This window comes from Eptatretus burgeri, chromosome 17, assembly GCF_056783735.1.
Source record: "Eptatretus burgeri isolate ZD-2024b chromosome 17, Ebu_testis_v1, whole genome shotgun sequence".
In the NCBI taxonomy this organism is placed as follows: Eukaryota; Metazoa; Chordata; class Myxini; order Myxiniformes; family Myxinidae; genus Eptatretus; species Eptatretus burgeri.
Window position 1 is genome coordinate 21,851,232 of NC_140977.1, and position 17,376 is coordinate 21,868,607.

The 17,376-nt window shown below is 43.9% G+C and overlaps 1 protein-coding gene and 1 pseudogene across 11 annotated transcripts in view; one reads left to right on the forward strand and one right to left on the reverse strand.

Moving 5' to 3' along the window:
* LOC147009513 (uncharacterized) overlaps positions 1-6,737 on the forward strand; it is a 10,587-nt pseudogene extending 3,850 nt beyond the window's left edge. The window contains exon 3 of the transcript XR_015053019.1: positions 6,040-6,737. The product of XR_015053019.1 is annotated as an uncharacterized LOC147009513 (transcript). The remainder of the gene's footprint in view (positions 1-6,039) is intronic.
* The window catches only part of LOC147009512 (uncharacterized), a 39,132-nt gene that overhangs the window by 9,612 nt on the left and 12,144 nt on the right, over positions 1-17,376 (reverse strand). For 2 of the 10 annotated variants that reach the window (XR_015052744.1, XR_015052745.1), the window contains exons 2-5: positions 13,004-13,069; positions 11,904-12,085; positions 11,339-11,459; positions 10,947-10,985 (exon numbers count right to left, since the gene is read on the reverse strand). Coding sequence is in view for 1 of the 10 variants with exons in the window: in XM_085861316.1 (XP_085717442.1) it covers positions 10,947-10,985; positions 11,321-11,459; positions 11,975-12,067 (271 nt within the window). In the remaining 9 variants the exon portion in view is untranslated. The other 8 variants (XR_015052743.1, XR_015052742.1, XM_085861316.1 and 5 more) reach the window with 7 other exon arrangements.

Here is a 17,376-nt window from a genome sequence, read left to right on the forward strand (position 1 = left end):
CTTCGATGATGGGAATACTAAAGGAGGGAGGGAGAAGAAAAAGAGGGGGGAGGAGGGAGAGAGGGGTGGTGGAGAGAGAGCAGGGAGAGTGAAGAGGTGGAAGGGAAAGGAGATATGAGGGAGGGGGAGTGAGGAGGGGTGGTGGATCAAGGAGGGGTGGGGGAACATGGAGGGGTGGGAAAAGGCAAGACAGTGTGCGGTGAGAAGAATAGAAGGCAGACGAGCGGTGGACCGTTAATTATGATTCGTACTGTTTCATGAAAAAGATTCTGCATGGAATAACAGTGAAGATGGAAGCAAAATAATGTCTGAAATCCATTTTCTACCAGTCATACTATCAACACGGCCCGGAGACAAAAACTGCCCGGACGCATCCGGAGACAAACACCGCCTGGATGATACTGAAGACAAACACCGCCCGGATGCGTCCAGAGACGAATACCATCCAGACATAACCACTGTCCCAATATGTCCAGAGACAGACACAGACAGAGAGGGGAGGAGGGAGTGAGAGAGGAGTGGGAGGAGGGTGCTGCACTGTATTGGGAGGGAGTAGAGCAAGGATGGGACAAAAAGAGAGAGAGAGAGACAGACAAGGAGAGAGAGAGAGAGAGAGAGAGAGAGAGAGAGAGAGAGAGAGAGAGAGAGAGAGAGAGAGAGAGATTATCAGAGAGAGAGAGAGAGAGAGAGAGAGAGAGAGAGAGAGAGAGAGAGAGAGAGAGAGAGAGAGAGAGAGAGAGATTATCAGAGAGAGAGAGAGATTATCAGAGAGAGAGAGATTATCAGAGAGAGAGAGAGATTATCAGAGAGAGAGAGAGATTATCAGAGAGAGAGAGAGATTATCAGAGAGAGAGAGAGATTATCAGAGAGAGAGAGAGATTATCAGAGAGAGAGAGAGATTATCAGAGAGAGAGAGAGATTATCAGAGAGAGAGAGATTATCAGAGAGAGATTATCAGAGAGAATATTGTTGCGGTATTCGCGCCCGCCGGCGTGCTGACGGCCACGTAACTCGAATCGCGGCATGTCGCCCACCGGACGGACAATCCAGTCGTGACCCTCTCGGACTAACGCCGGGAACCAGTCACGGGTGGACCTTTCGGTCTCACCGCGATCGAGCCAATCAGCCCCCGCGTGGGATAGGGTTGCTCGCCAAATTCGACCTACCTAAGTACCCACGCGGAGGGTAGACCGGGCGATCGCACCTCGCCGCAGGTCGACTTCGGACACGGGCCACTTAAGCGACCCGTTCCGTACTATCAGAATAACCGAGCGGTGTTATCGTCGACCTCGACGGTTCGATTAATTATCGGGCGTATTCAGCCCACTACCAACCCTTTACGTGAAGCAAGATGGGGATTCAATGAAAGAAATGACGAAGCGAAGCGGGAAACAGTTCAACAATAAAGCACATTTATTCGCGGCACACGGGAAGCACACATTCAATTCCACCAAAAGCACACAGAAAAGACACAATGCAATTTACACAAAAAGCAAATGTAAAAGCGAAAACACAATGCAGAGCTAATACCGACTACCGAGCACACGGCAACACTTATACAATTCTACTTCACAGACGGCGCCGACAACACATACCCAAAACCAAGGAAAAGAATACCCTCAAGGATGAGGCGGGCCTGAGGCCGAGACCGGGTCGCGCCTACCCGTCTGGTGATGAGACGCGGAGCGGCGATGGCGCCTCAACTCCGCGGGCCTCGCGGACAGTGTCTGGTAGGGGGTGGGAAAGGGGCCCCCTTGGTCGCACTATCTCAGCGCGGGGGGAAACAGGAGGGGGTTGCTGATGCTCGGGGTATAGAGGATTTTTATTATCCCGTGGTGTGCGTCTCCACCTCGGCCAGGTCGCGCTGTCGGCCTCCCTCGGGTGCAGCTCCCTGCACGACGCGAGAACCCCCTCGTCTGGTGTCGCCGCCTTTCCACAGCTCCGTCCCCTCCGTTCCGACTCCAATGCACACGACGAGCAGCTCCACCGCCCGCGAAGTCTTGACTCTCTATTTCCGACTCTCCTACTCTCCTACTCTCCGCCTCTCGACTCTCCGACTCTCCTACTCTCCGACTCTCCGCCTCTGGACTCTCCGCCTCTGGACTCTCCTCCTCTTCTTCTCTTCTTCTCTTCTTCTCTTCTCTCGCGACTCTCCTGGACTGACGAACACGGTCCTTTTATCCGCCCCGTAGCTTCGCCCTCTCATCTTTGACCCCCTCCCTTTGACCTTTCACCTCGCTCCCCATTGGCCCGAGAAAAAGTGGGCGTGAAGGCTTTTTGATCCATAAATTTGCATATATCGATCGCCCTGGGGGCGGGGCCAATTCACCCCTCGCTCACCGATTGGACGGCAAAAAGTGGGCGTGTGTCGTTTTTGATCCGTTTTTGAAGCACAAAATCCGTGATTTTGTACACGCTGTTCGACGCGCGCCCTGCACGAGTCCAACACCGGTACCCACAGCGGGGCAAGAACGGTGGCGATGCTATGGTTGCGAGGTGTGACGGGAAGGTCGTGGCGGTTGTGGTGAAGCGGCGTTGTGGTTGGTGGTTGATGTTGTGATTGTGGTGGTAATCATGGCGGTTGGTCCAAAATAAAGATAGTAAAAGAAAAACGGCTATCCTGAAGAGTCGCAGCACGCATAAATGACATGTATTCCCACTAGACAACGGGTTTGGGCCTAACTACACATGCACTTACCGAGATACCTCACCTAAGGGACCTGAATGGTGGTTTGCGAATTTGGTAACCACAACAATATGTTGCACTTTATGAACAACACACACACACACATGTTTGCAAACATTAATCTTTATAAACAACTGCATGTGATGGGTGGAAAATAAAATTTGACTCGCTAATTTAGAAAACCTGTGAATACGGCAAACAGCTCAGAAATCAGGTGTTATTTCACCACAACTTGCTCAGGGTAATGGAGCACGAAGCATTCGCTCAGGGTGATGGAGCAGGAAGCATTCGCTCAGGGTGACGGAGCACGAACCACTCAGTTTGGGTTACAGAGCACGAACCACTCGCTCAGGCTGACGGAGCATGAAGCACTTGCTCAGGGTGACGGAGCATGAACCACTTGCTCAGGGTGACGGAGCACGAATCACTCGCTCTGAATGATGTGGCGCGGAAAAAGCATCCGCAGTGAGTGAATGATTCACTCAGAACGACGTAGCATGGCACCGCTATCAACAATGGGCACTCGGCAATTGGCTTAAGCACTCATGGAAGCACTCCAATTAAATGGTTGATAAGGAACGGTTGGCCAGGCTGTTGCTGCATACCATATAGGATCCCTTTATCTTTAAAGCCAGTCTTCACCGCACACACAGCAGTTAAAGAAATTAAATGAATTTGTTCAAATAATGACTTTATCCACAAAAGAGTTACTGATTAATGCAGAACAACCCTCGACACATCACAAAGTATAATTGCCCGTGACATAAACATTGCAGAAATCCACCATTATGCTCGTCTGTGCATGTGTCATGAGGTAGATCGATTCGAAGTTCGTGCAAATGTTATAACTTTCTTTTTTAAACGTCCATTTTTCAACAGATTTGCTTTGATCCCCTGTAGAGCACCTCACAAAACCTCCAAAAATATAGACACAGATCTGGCAGATGCTATGGATAGACAGTCCCTCTGGGGGACACGGCATGATGTCAAGCAGTGAATGCATTAAATAATTTAGCTCAATGAAGCTGGTTAATTTTGGCACATTTATAAATTTTTTGTTCACTCAATCTAATTCTCCAAACAGCAGAAAAAGATAAGTTTCATACTTTGGAAATTTCACATTTCCTTTTGTATGTATAGAACAAGAGTGAACGTAGCCTTGCTTGTTTGAAGTAAATAAGTATGTAGGCTTAGCTATAAGACTCGTTATTTCTTTAAATTATCAGATTTCACTCCAGATTTCAACACTTATTTAGTCCGAACGACATCCGATCCTCAAAAACGAAATAACATTTCGATGATATACTTCAATTAGCCCGTGAGAGTAGATCGTGGAAAATCGTATCATACAATGCATAAAATTGCTCCAAGCTCCTAATTTGAAAACTATAGTACTTACAAAAGTGATGTACCCAGCGATTAACAGCTATTTTGAACAAGTATTCGATAATATGAGTGAGGAAAGTGAAAAAAAAAAATTTTATTGTAAAGATATCCTTCTGGCCTGTTATAAGTCAAGGCATGGTTGAGCAGGCTAAAAAACATGGTGGCTTCAGACCCCAGTGAGGTTACCTAGGATACACGTTAAGACCTCTTGGGGAGTGGTAACCGAGGATGCGCCTGATGAAGGATATGATTAAATAACGCCGTTAATTATCTTCAAAATGGGTGTTTTAATTAACCCAACCATCCATTTTTCACTCTTGCACTTCCTTGCACTTTTCTTAGTGTGCATACAAAGTTTCAGGCTGCTAGGTTTTATGGTTTTGGAGTTATGGAAGACACACACTGACACACTGATGTACTGACACACACCAACATATATTTGTATGGATTTTCTCGATGCACTCACATTCTATATGTACATACTTTATACATGTACTCAGTGTCAAACACGTAACTTTATACACATACTCAGGAAGTAACAACTTAGTGTCTGATAGTGATACATTTCGTAGTTACTTTATCCAACCTCAAGCAAACTTGCCAGGAGTATTGAAGGTCACATGACAGAGGCTGTAGCAACTTCACTTGCCCCCCACCTTTACGGATTTTAACTCCATGGACAAACGCCGCGTTAATGTGTATACACTGCTTGTCATGGTGTTTTGTGGGGCACACCTATCGAAAGTAAAAAATATTATAAACCACAAACACATGTGATTACCTTTTTAAACAATCTCCACTATTTTGGCATTTTTTCCAAGGCTGCTTCCAATAACAAAAGTAATAACAACAATAATTACAAAACTAGAAAGAGCAATCAGAAATTGCAGACCCTCACCAGGATTTGTTTTGATTGGCAAATAAATGGAAGGATGTACTAAATGAAAGGTCATTGATTGCAAAGGAAAGGTCTAAATGGTCTAGTTGTAAATGTGTTAAGGTCAAAGGTCTGAAAAGTTGTAAAAGTCAAATGTTCTGAAGGTTTTAAGGGTCGAAATAGTCTAAAGTGTTGAAAGGGTCTTAAAACATCTTAAAAGGGTTAAAAGGTCAAAGGGTTCCACAGGGTATTGAGAGGTCCGAAGGTGTGAAGGTCTAAAAGTCCAAGAGGATCTAAAGGGTATCAGCGTATAAGGATCTTAGGGGTTCGAAAAGGTCTAAAAGGATCTTGGAGGTCTGAGGATTATATAGAGTGTAATGGGTTCTACATGGCCTTAGGAGATCTACAGGGTATTAGGGCCATAAGGGGTCATAAGGGTCTAAAGCATCTTAGGGGTTTAAAAGGGTGTAAGGTGTTTGAAGGGTCTTAAGGGTCTTAAGTGTAATAAAGGGTTTTAGAACCATTCCAGTCTGGAATGCTTCTAAAAGACAATTTTATGTACGTATTCCAGAAGCTGATTGACGTGAGCACATTCTGAAATCTTAAAAGTAAACAGAGTCACGTCAGGTTTATTTGGGGTCTTCAAGGGTCTTTGATTGTGAGGGGTTTTATGGGATCTTAATGGGTCCTTGGGTTTAAAGGGCCTTTAAGGTCTTAACGGTTAAAGGGTCTTCTTAAAAAAAAGAAACAGGAGCTTTATTTGAAAATCATTTGCATCCAGTTCGGGTTTCCTTCAAAATGGGAATTATTCTGGTTCAGTTAACTGAGGATAAACTGTTGATGATGCAATGAAGCAATTGATTTTTGTTGTTGTTGTTGTTGTTGTTGTTGTTGTTGTTGTTGTTGTTGTTATAATTGGAGAGAAACTGAAAGTGTGGAAACAACCAAAAATGTTGGAACTGCATCTCGTAAAGAGGTTTTTGACCATGTTTATATTAATCCACAATTAACAAAGTACTGTACAAAACAATTATATTCCACTGAATAACTTACAACCCAATGTCTTAACTTCATTCTTCACTCTTCTTAGGTGGAACCTGGAGGAATATGAATCCAAGTCTTAAGCGCCCATTTATGGATGAAGCTGAACGCCTGAGACAACTTCATCGGCATCAACACCCGAATTACAAGTACCGGCCGCGTCACAGACACATCCGGCGAACTAATTCTGATGTTTCCCACAGTCTCTGCCAACTCAATTCCCTTGCATTGTTCTCCAGTCCCTGTCATACTGAACAAGCCTCAAGTCAAAGTCAGCACAAAACCTCCAGAATGTTCACTTGCCACCCTCAGCTAGAAACATTGAGGTGTTTCTCTAATTCTCAACATCTCGACATGCCCAGGGTTTCTTCAAGTTCTCAAAGTCTTGAAATTCCCACATGTTCTGATTTCATGGAATCAGAAAATCCCACACATCAATTGTGCTCTCATTCTGCATCCCATCAACTATTCTCACATGCACTCTGTGAAGACTCTTCCTGGAATCAGTCTAATTCCTCTTTCTCCACTTTGAGAAGTCACTCCCATTACCATGCCACCCAACCCCCTCCAGATGATCAAAGCTGGAATCAAAACCCAACTCTTTTTCCTCCACAGCAAGTCTTGGGCTGCCTGCAGCCTGACTACCCACCATGCATAGGACCTTTGGGTGCAGAGAGTTACACAAGCTTCCTTTCTTTGTTGGCAGATGCCACTGCACCTGTATACAACATGTAGAGTTATGTATAAGTCATCAGCATGTTCCTTGGACTCAAAACATTTTATCCAATATTGCAGCATTGTATGAAACAGTATAATAAGCTACAACTTACCCAAATATTTCTCTTTATATGAGGATACGTAATGTTGCTTTTAATGCAAAGCTGAACTTTAAAGGTACAAGGGAATATGGTCTCTGCAAAAGCCAGTTTCTGCAAAGATTTTTTAAAAGATGGTGTTTTGCACTTCGAAGTGCAATCACAATTTGGGTTCAGGAGGATTTTGATTACCGGCCCGAGGCATCAAAAAGCTTCATATATCGAACAAACAGCTTCAAATGGAGCATCTCACCGCCATTAGAGCATTTAAATTGCATCAGATGTGGCAATAAATGTGAATTGTTGCTCCCAGAAATTGTTACTGACTTGGTCACAGAAGACGGCATTTGCATTTTTGCCGTCTCCATCCTTATCCCGTTTGGAATCCCGTGCGGGCACGGGCAACTTGCTAGTCAGAGCAAGAGAGTGCTGAATACTCTGACGTCAGCCGCACCTCATTTTTATGAGTAGTAAACATCTGACACAATGTCTGTGGATTTGTATGTCTGTTCCTTGTAGAATCAAAAATAGCTTGGTCGACCTCCACCAAATTTTGCATTCGTGCTTGGGGTACACAGGGTCAGCTCATGGGCATTAAATAAATCAAGGGGTTCAATGTGGGGAGATGGCTTGCGATTTTTTCCCCTGTACATGTGGAATATTCTAAGTGGTTGAACCACTGACCCCTGCCTGAGAGAAGGGGGAATGGTGGGTGGTGAACGATCTTCTTCTTCTTCTTCTTTGGGCTGCTCCCGTTAGGCGTCGCCACAGCGGATCAACCATCTCCATTTCGCTCTATCCTCCACATCTTCCATTGACACTCCAACCACCCGCATGTCCGCCTTCACCGCATCCATGAACCCCTTCTTTGGCCTTCCTCTTCTCCTCCTGCCTGGTGGCTCCATCTTCAACATCCTTCTCCCGATATACTCCGCTTCCCTCCTGTGCACATGTCCAAACCATCTCAATCTCGCCTCTCTCACTTTGTCTCCAAACCGTCCTACCTGTGCTGTCCCTCTAATATACTCATTCCTTATCCTGTACATCCTTGTCACTCCCAACGAGAATCACAGCATCTTTAACTCTGCCACCTCCAGCTCCGCTTCCTGTCTTTTTGTTAGCGCCACCGCCTCCAAACCATACAACATAGCTGGTCTCACTACCGTCTTATATACTTTCCCCTTCACTCTTGCAGCTACCCTTCTGTCACAAATCACTCCTGCAACTCTTCTCCAAACACTCCATCCTGCCTGCACTCTCTTTTTCACTTCTCTCCCACACTCTCCGTTACTTTGGACAGTTGATCCCAAGTATTTAAACCCATCCACCTTCCCCACCTCAACTCCTTGCAACCGCACCATAGCACCACCCTCCCTCTCATTTACGCACATGTACTCCGTCTTACTCCGACTGATTATCATTCCCCTTCTCTCCATTGCGTACCTCCACCTCTCGAGGCTTGCCTCAGCCTGCTCCCTACTCTCCCTACAGATCATGATGTCATCCGCGAACATCATAGTCCATGGAGACTCCAGTCTGATCTCGTCCGTAAACCTGTCCATCACCATTGCAAACAGGAAAGGGCTCAGAGTCGATCCTTGGTGTAATCCCACTTTTACCTTAAACCGGTCCGTCATTCAAACCGCACACCTCACCGCTGTCACACTGTCCTCATACATATCCTGCACGATCCTCACATTCTTCTCCACCACTCCCGACTTCCTCATACAATGCCACAACTCCTCTCTTGGCACCCTATCATAAGCTTTCTCTAAATCCACAAACACACAACGTAACTCCTTCTGGCCTTCCCTATACTTCTCCATCAACATTCTCAAAGCAAACATCGCATCAGTGGTGCTCTTTCCTGGCATAAACCCAAATTGTTGCTCACAAATCGTCACCTCTCCTCTCAAGCATGCTTCCACTACTCTTACCCACAACTTCATGGTGTGGCTTAACAACTTTATCCCTCTGTAATTTCCACAGCTCCACACATCACCCTTGTTCTTGAAAATCGGAACCAGTACACTTAATCTCCACTCCTCCGGCATCATCTCACTTTCCAAGATTTTATTAAACAATCTGGTTAACAACCCCACTGCCATCTCTCCTAAGCACTTCCATGCCTCCACTGGTATATCATCTGGGCCAACCGCCTTTCCACTTTTCATCCTCTTCATAGCAGTCCTCACTTCATCCTTACTGATACACCCCACTTCCTGATTCACTATCTCCACCTCTTCCAACCTTCTCTCTCTCATTTTCTTCATTCATCAGCTCCTCAAAGTACTCCATCCACCTTCTCAACACACTCTCCTCGCTCGTCAGCACATTCCCATTTGCGTCCTTTATCACCCCAACCTGCAGCACATCCTTCCCAACTTGGTCCCTCTGTCTTGCCAATCAGTATAAATCCTTTTCCCCTTCTTTCGTATCCAACTTCTCATACAGCTCGCCATATGCCATTTTTTTCGCCTTTGCCACCTCTCTCTTTGCCTTTCGCCGCCACTCCTTGTACTCCTGCCTACTTTCTTCATCTCTCTGACTATCCCACTTCTTTTTCGCCAACCCCTTCTTCCTTATACTTTCCTGTACTTCCTCATTCCACCACCAAGTCTGCTTATCTTCCTTCCTCTGTTCAGATGTCACACCAAGTATCTTCCAAGCTATCTCCCTCACCACTTCTGCTGTAGTTGCCCAATAATCGCACCCATCTTTACCACCATCCAACACCTGTCTCGCCTCCTCCCTAAATTCCACGCAACAGTCACCCTCCTTCAGCTTCCACCATCTGGTCCTTGGTTCAGCCCTCACTCTCTTCCTCAACCTCACCTCTAAAGTCATCCTACAGACCACCAATAGATGTTGTCGAGCTACACTCTCCCCTGAAACCACCTTACAGTCTCTAATCTCTTTCAGGTTGCATCTCCTGCTTAAGATGTAATCCACCTGTGTGCACTTTCCTCCGCTCTTGTGCGTCACCCTGTGTTCCTCCTTCTTCTTGAAATACGTATTTACCACTGCCATTTCCATTCTTTTTGCAAACTCTACCACCATTTGCCCTTCCACATTTCTCTTGTTGAGACCGTACCTACCCATCACCTCCTCATCCTCTTTATTCCCTTCCCCAACAGGCCCATTGAAATCTGCTCCAATCACCACTTTTTCATCCTTGGATACACTCTCCACCACTTCATCTAACTCACTCCAGAAATCTTCTTTATACTCCATCTCACACCCCATATGCGGTGCATATGCACTGATGACATTCATCATCACCCCTTCAATTTCCATCTTCACACTCATCACTCGGTCAGACACTCTCCTCACCTCCAATACCCTCTTGATATAATCTTCCTTCAGGATTACCCCGACACCATTTCTCCTCCCATCCACACCATGGTAGAACAGTTTGAAACCACCTCCAATGCTCCGAGCCTTACTCCCCATCCACTTGGTCTCTTGTACACACAGTATGTCCACCTTTCTTCTCTCCATCATATCAGCCAACTCTTGCCCTTTGCCAGTCATCGTCCCAACATTCAGAGTTCCAACTCTCACATCCACACTTCTCCCCTTCCCCCTCTCCCACTGCCTCTGGACTCGCCTTCCTCGTCTCCTTCTCCTCCTTCGCCCAGCAGTAGCACAATTTCCACTGGTACCCTGCTGACCACCGGTACCGGTGGCGGTCGTTGGTAACCCGGGCCTCGACCGATCCGGTATGGAAATTCGTTTTGTTGTCCGCATAATGCTTTGGCATAGGTTTTTTTTTTACGCCGGATGCCCTTCCTGATGCAACCCTGGTCGCCTCTTACGACACACAGGGATATGGTACACCTATGCTAACCGGGGCATATTCTAAGTGGTTGAACTACTGACCCCTACCTGAGGGAAGGGGGTATGGTGGGTGGTGAACGATGCCAGTTCTGAAAACAAATCTTTTCACTCACGGAGGTAGCGGACATTGACTCATACTAATCAATTTTTCAGTTGATAAAATACATTGGAGATGAAATGGGGATGGGATTCTTTGATATAACTAGAAATATTTTAATCATTAAAATGAGTTGTGAATTTAATCAAATGCAAATTTCATTTAGATGCATAAACAACGAACCATAATGTTTTATGTACTTACCAAACCAATGTGTGAAAGCGTCGTGCATTGAAGCGGAACCTGGGGGGAAAAACTGAAATAATTAGTCATCGACTATTGAGACTTCTCCTGCATACTCAAACATGAGGTCCTTATCAGCCATTGCAAAACTGCACCAAAATTACATCTCTATATACGTACAGTGGCGTCCAAAATGTCTGCTGTTTCAGGAAAAGTACAACTGCATTTCCATGAATTAGATGCTCACAGTTCACAAATGTTCATACATGCCAAGATTTTTTTTATTTTTCAGTTTCCAATTCTGTACATATAATTGTGATGGAGGTCCACCATCATCATAGGGCATCAGAGTGTGCATAACAAGTCATTAATGTTTCTCTGGCTGGACAAGTCACCAATTCTGGAGAAATCACCACTCAATTTGCAGGCTGTGGAAATTTCTGATGAGCAGCTCCAAGAAGCAAACTCGCAACACTGAGAGCAACATAGTATGATGTTACCAACTCTACCACCGAGCTGAACTGGAACGTTTTTCTGAAAATACAAAAATGTATTTGTTCTTTACTTGTACAAATCATCATCCCATGAGTATCCAAATCCAACATTGAGTCTCGGGTAGAAGGTGGTAACAGAGGATATGCGGTAACATACTGACAGTTGGGCAACATGCATTAACAATTGGATGAACAAACAGGAGGAGAGAAAAGAGGGAAGGGAACACTGTAATCAGCTAGTACATTGGGTTCAGGGAGGGTTAATGAGGATAGAAAAGATGACGGGTATGATGGGAGGGAAGGGAAGATTTCTCTTCAACTGCCATGCTGACTGCAGTGAGAAAAGTGACTTCAACGGCACTCATAGTGCTTCAGAAAGTTAAGTCACTTCCCCCAAAGTTACCAGCTGTGTTTGTCCAACACTTCAAAGTAAATAGGTAAATCCCTTTGTTTTGTGCATGTGCGCTGGTGCATGCGTATGTACGTTTTGTGTGACTATTCTTCCATGAGCTTTCGACTCTGTTGAAAAAAACAAAACAAAACATAACAATGTACACTCATTGTTGGAAACCATAACAAGCAGAATGTTGTTTTGGTTCCAACGTTCGTCTTGAGGGAATGAGTCATCCTCAAACTCGGATTCCGCATTCACCTTCACAATAAAATCTGAAAATAAAAACCCAATTAAAATCCCATCATTCCAATGAAGCAAACTTTCATTTTGATTTTCTCAAACATTAAAAATTAAATATTTCACAAAGAGCAAAGTCAATGCTAATCATATCTCTAAACCATGAAGGCAGCTTTCGCTAATAAACACTTAATGGGCCACAGCTGTTTCAAATATAGGAATACAAAATTAGATAAAAGATTCTTTCCCAGCTTGTACTTCCAGGGGCAGTTTTAACAGCTGAAAACAAACAAAAATAATAATAATAATGACAAAAATTACAATTTTTTTTGGATTGCACAAGGGATTGGCACATACTCAGCCACCCCTTGGGTAAACCAATCCAACTAGCATAATGTCTTTTATTCTGACTGAGGCATCATCAGGATCAGTCAGCTCAGACGTTGCATCGCTTGGTGCCGCAATTTTGTCCGGTTGTCGATATTCCTCCACGGGGAGAGTGCGAATGGCAAATGTGATTGGTCGAGACAGTGTACAAAATTTGCCAACTTCAGAGCCAAAGTACTGCTAAAGTGAATGCTTTTGGAAGTGTCAACAAGCTGATTCATATTCTATAGTGTTCAAAATATATAATTTAATCCAATTGAAATGAAATAAAAGTTTTAAAGGCTGCAGAAAAAATACCCAAGCAATTAAATCGGAAGTTTACCGCCGTCGATGCATTTGGGATATGCCATCTTTTACACCACCTTATTTAACCCATTAAATCATTTATCCAAGCCCGTTATTTGTGTCCTTTATGAAGTCTCTTAAAAACAGTAAGTTTTCTTTTTGAAATGTTTTCCTATTTTTTTTTTCATCGATAGACAGACAGACTGAAGCAATTGCTTTACCCTGCTGTGCGCATGTGGGGTAAAAAAATACAACATGAGCAATGGAGTAGTGGTTCAAACCTTTGTCTTGAGAGGACGAATAATAATCGACAAATTCGGACTCCACTTTTACTTTTACAACGAAATCTGCAATAAAAGAAGAAAAAAAAGTCCCATTACATTACGTAACATGGTATGCTCTTAGATTATCACACAAACGATGTTTCATTTCGGAATGGACAACTCTTAATACAAAAGTTGAGGCTCATGGAAAAGTGAAAATGCAATAACCTGCAAGTAATAGGGTTTAGTGACATAGGGTTGATAAGAGTAGAAAAGATTGCGAGTAGGGATACGGGGAGTCACCGGAAGACTGTTTCACAAATGGAAGAAAAGAGGAACAAAGGAATCAAGGTGGGCACAACATCTAGATTTTGGGAGTTTAACCAGGAATGGTTACTGGAAGAACATGTGTGCCCTGGAGGATCTGAGGAACGGTCGAAGGGCTGAGATAGCATTGGGAGCTCGACTGGAGGAGAAACAATCAAAAGAAAAAGTAACGGTACATTCAAAGTACACCGCCCCCATGCCAAATAAATAAATAATAAATCCTCCAGTGTGTGACATCACCGGGGCGCCTTCGGCACCAGGCAATGTCGCCTTGCAGCACATGGGGTCAGAATTGGGAGGGATCGGTGTACAATAATTGAGTGATTAATGGATTAATTGCATCATTAAAATAAATAAACAATAATCATAAAATAATTAATTTCTCAATCAATTGCCGAAGAGCATACCGAAACCATCACTCTTTCATCTGAATCTGTAACTTTTTGAAAATTAAGTAATTAATCGAAAGATGAGTAATTAATCGATTAATTGATTAATCAATAAATCAAAAAATACCTTTTATAGCCAAATCACTTGGTCACTGTCATGTACAAATATTAGCTTCCTAGCTCAAAATATGCCTGAGATATTGCCAGGATGAAAAATAAAATAAATAAGTAATTAATAAATCGATAATAATTAATCAATTCATTGATTAATCAAAAAACAAAAAAATATCATTTTGCCAAAGCACATCTTTACTTTTATCCCCAAATTTCAGCTTCCTAGCTCAAAGGATGGCTGAGACAGTGCCCGGACAAACAAATAATCAAGAAAATGTAATGAAAACCGAGTACTCTCTTCCTTCGGTGCCCGGCGATGGCATCGTGCATCGCCTGGATATGGCATTGGGATGGAGCGGTGGACAATAGATTCTGCAGAATTGAGGAGAGAGATATGTGAGACTGGCACTACAGCCTCCAAGGAAGAGTTCTCCATTGAGCTATGGACAAAGGTCTTGTGGGCTTCATTCTGGTTTATTATGATACTATGACTTAGAATGATGGAGGATGCCCAGTCTGCAAACTGCTTTTCGAAGTCAGCTTTGCTATGTGATTGTCCCAAGAGAGGTTATTGCTGATGGTCAGGCCGAGAAGTTCAAGGAATTAAAAGCCTTCCTTTGGCTGGCCATGGAAGTGGAGCGGTGGAATCTATTGATGATCTTCCAGGTGTGACAGGGTGAGACTGAGAGATTTGCAGGGATTGAAAGACATGTTACATTCATCATAACAGGACAATTCCAGAATGAGGGCAAATGGAGGATACAGGAGTGAACAAGATGGATACAGCCGCAAACTATCAATCACAGAAGTGGAAGTTAAAACTAGACACCCGAAAAGAGGTGGGCTTGGGGGGGAAGTAAAGATCATGATGGTGGATGGGGGATGGTAGTGAACAGAAGTCTTGAAGATCTGGAGGGAAGGCTAAGATTGAAGAGATTGAGGAAGTCAGTTCAACAGGCAGGAGAAAAAAAGAGGAAGAATGAGTGGAGGAGAGCAGAGAATGAATTTTTGGAGTTTCACCAGAAGGGGATTACTCTCAGAAAACTGCACAACTAGTAGAAGTCATAAATCCAGGAATTAAAGCAGCCTGCTATGCCACAGGATTCCCGACTGTGTCAAATTCCCGAGATATGTCCAAGGAGACGGCCCTGACCTCTTAATGAAATTTCGACCTTTCAAGGGCAAGTGAGACAGCATTTGTCATTACAAACAGACTATAGATCTCCATTGTTGCAGGAATGATTTCAACCCATCAGAATATTGTGAGAGGTGCGACCGGCGTGCTTGTGGCGAACAATGTCGGGAATTAATCACACTTACACTTGGGATTCAACCAACTGTTCAAACAGATCCAATTTGGCGTCGGTCACAGTGTTCACTCCAGGCAAGTCCTTTCTTCTGGGATTGCAATCGGGAAAAGTTTTTACTGTGTTGATAAGCCTGGTGTTAGCTTAACGGGTAAGATGGCTGGCTTATGATCTTAGGGTCTTCAGTTTGAGCCTCTGTGATGCCGTTAGTTAACACCAGGTGGGTTGAATCAGACTGTTGTCCTTCTGAGGTCAGAAAAATGAGTCCCAGCTTACTGGAAACGGTGGGGCACTGCATCAGCAGCACAGCTGCACCCACAACAGTGATGCAGCCAAGCAGCCACAGGCTGCATATGAAATGATGATTATGATGACGACTGTGTCCATGTCTATCTATATTGAGGGTTGAACAAGGTGGTAGAACCGTGGAGTGTTTTTATCCCACTTATTTTTTTTTTTTAGAGCATTTTTATTTAGATTTAGAGCATTTTTATTATGCTTTTTTATTATGCATTCTTTATTATGCATTTTTTGTTATTATGCATTTTTATTATTATGTAAATGTAATATTATATATTACACTTATACATTTTTATTATTATTTTATTATGTATTTTTATTATGCATTTTTATTATTATTTATTTTATTATTATTTTATTTATTTTACATTATTATTATATTTGAGCATTATTGAGAGCATTTTTACCCCACTTATTCATTTAAGAGGTGGAGAGGAAAGGGTAGTAGGAGAGTGGAGGGGAAGAGGGCAGTTAACAACCCCTCCCGTCAATATTTTGCAAAATGTAGAGTCAAGAACATGACTTCAATTCCAGTGGCACAAGGACGTGCGATGCTTGCAGGCTGCAAACTTCTTAGAAATTCCATGCAACGTTGGACTCGCAACCTGATAATAGAGTGGGAATGAAGCGCATGCATCCATCCATCCATTGGGACCATACTCTGTGCAGACCATGGGACCATCCATCCATTACCACCCTAACTATTAAGCCAACACCAGGCCAACACCAGGCAAGCATAATGGGACAAAAATATAAAAACTTCCTCAAAGGTTCCTTATGAACAGGACGTAGTCGGGTCCAGACCCCTCGGGTGGACTGACTCTAGAGCCGCTGTCCATGGGAGAACCTCTCATGTTTCCTCCATCGGAGCCACCCGTGGACCCCATGTGGTTCGGTCTGTGCTTCTCCGCGCACACATCGTGGTTCATGGCGCAGACACGGTGGAGTGGAAATGGAGTGAAACACAAACTGAGTCCACACGTGGAGGTGAAAACAACACCGCGGTATTGGAGAAGTGCAAGCCCCTCACTCACACTAACAATTCCTCAGCAGCCTGTGAATAAATAAAACAACAATTTTAAGTAGATTTGACACATTGGCAAGTTATTCAATCCGTTGTTGCAATTGTTGTAATTGTTGCTGACTTGCTGATATCAAGGGAATTCCAACCATGGGGACATCAAAGGCACTGCTTTTCATGGATTTTTATTGAAGAAGTGAATAGGTGATGCTATTTTAACAAAGCTAAAAATTACAGACTTTTGACCTCCCCCTCCACACACTACCCCTTACCTCTCTCCCTCCCTTTACCTCGAGGCTCTACCGTCCCTCCCCACCCCTTACCTTTTCTCCTTCCACCCCTTACCTCTCCCCTCCTGTGATCTTCACGAACTCCACTTTCCCCTCCACATAACATGGTAGCTCCAGCTCGCCGTTGCTTCCTTCCCGGTTCAACAGCTCTTTGAAACACCCTTCTCACACATTCAATACTGCCCCCTCTCTGTCAGTAACAACCTCAATTAGCCTGCGCTTGAGAAGCGAAACGCGGGGTTAAACAATCCATCCTGTACGTATGCATGTACAATGTACATGTCTGCATTTTGTAAAGGGCGTACATCGAAAACCGTTAAACAGAGGAAATTGAAACTTTACCACATGTCACATGAACATTTCATATTGCGCATATTGAGAATACAAAGAAAACCGTTGAAAATTAGTGTTATGATAATCGAGGCAGATAAAGATTTTTTGGGGCCCGAGGCACAAAAAATATTTAGGCCAAAAACACCCAAGAAGAACCCTGTGGTATTTTCGCCAAAAAAAGTGGACTCCGTGGTATTTTCACCCAAAAAAGTGGACTCAGTGGTATTTTCACCCAAAAAAGTGGACTCAGTGGTATTTTCACACATAAAAGTGGACTCCGTGGTATTTTCACCCCAAAAAGTGGACTCGG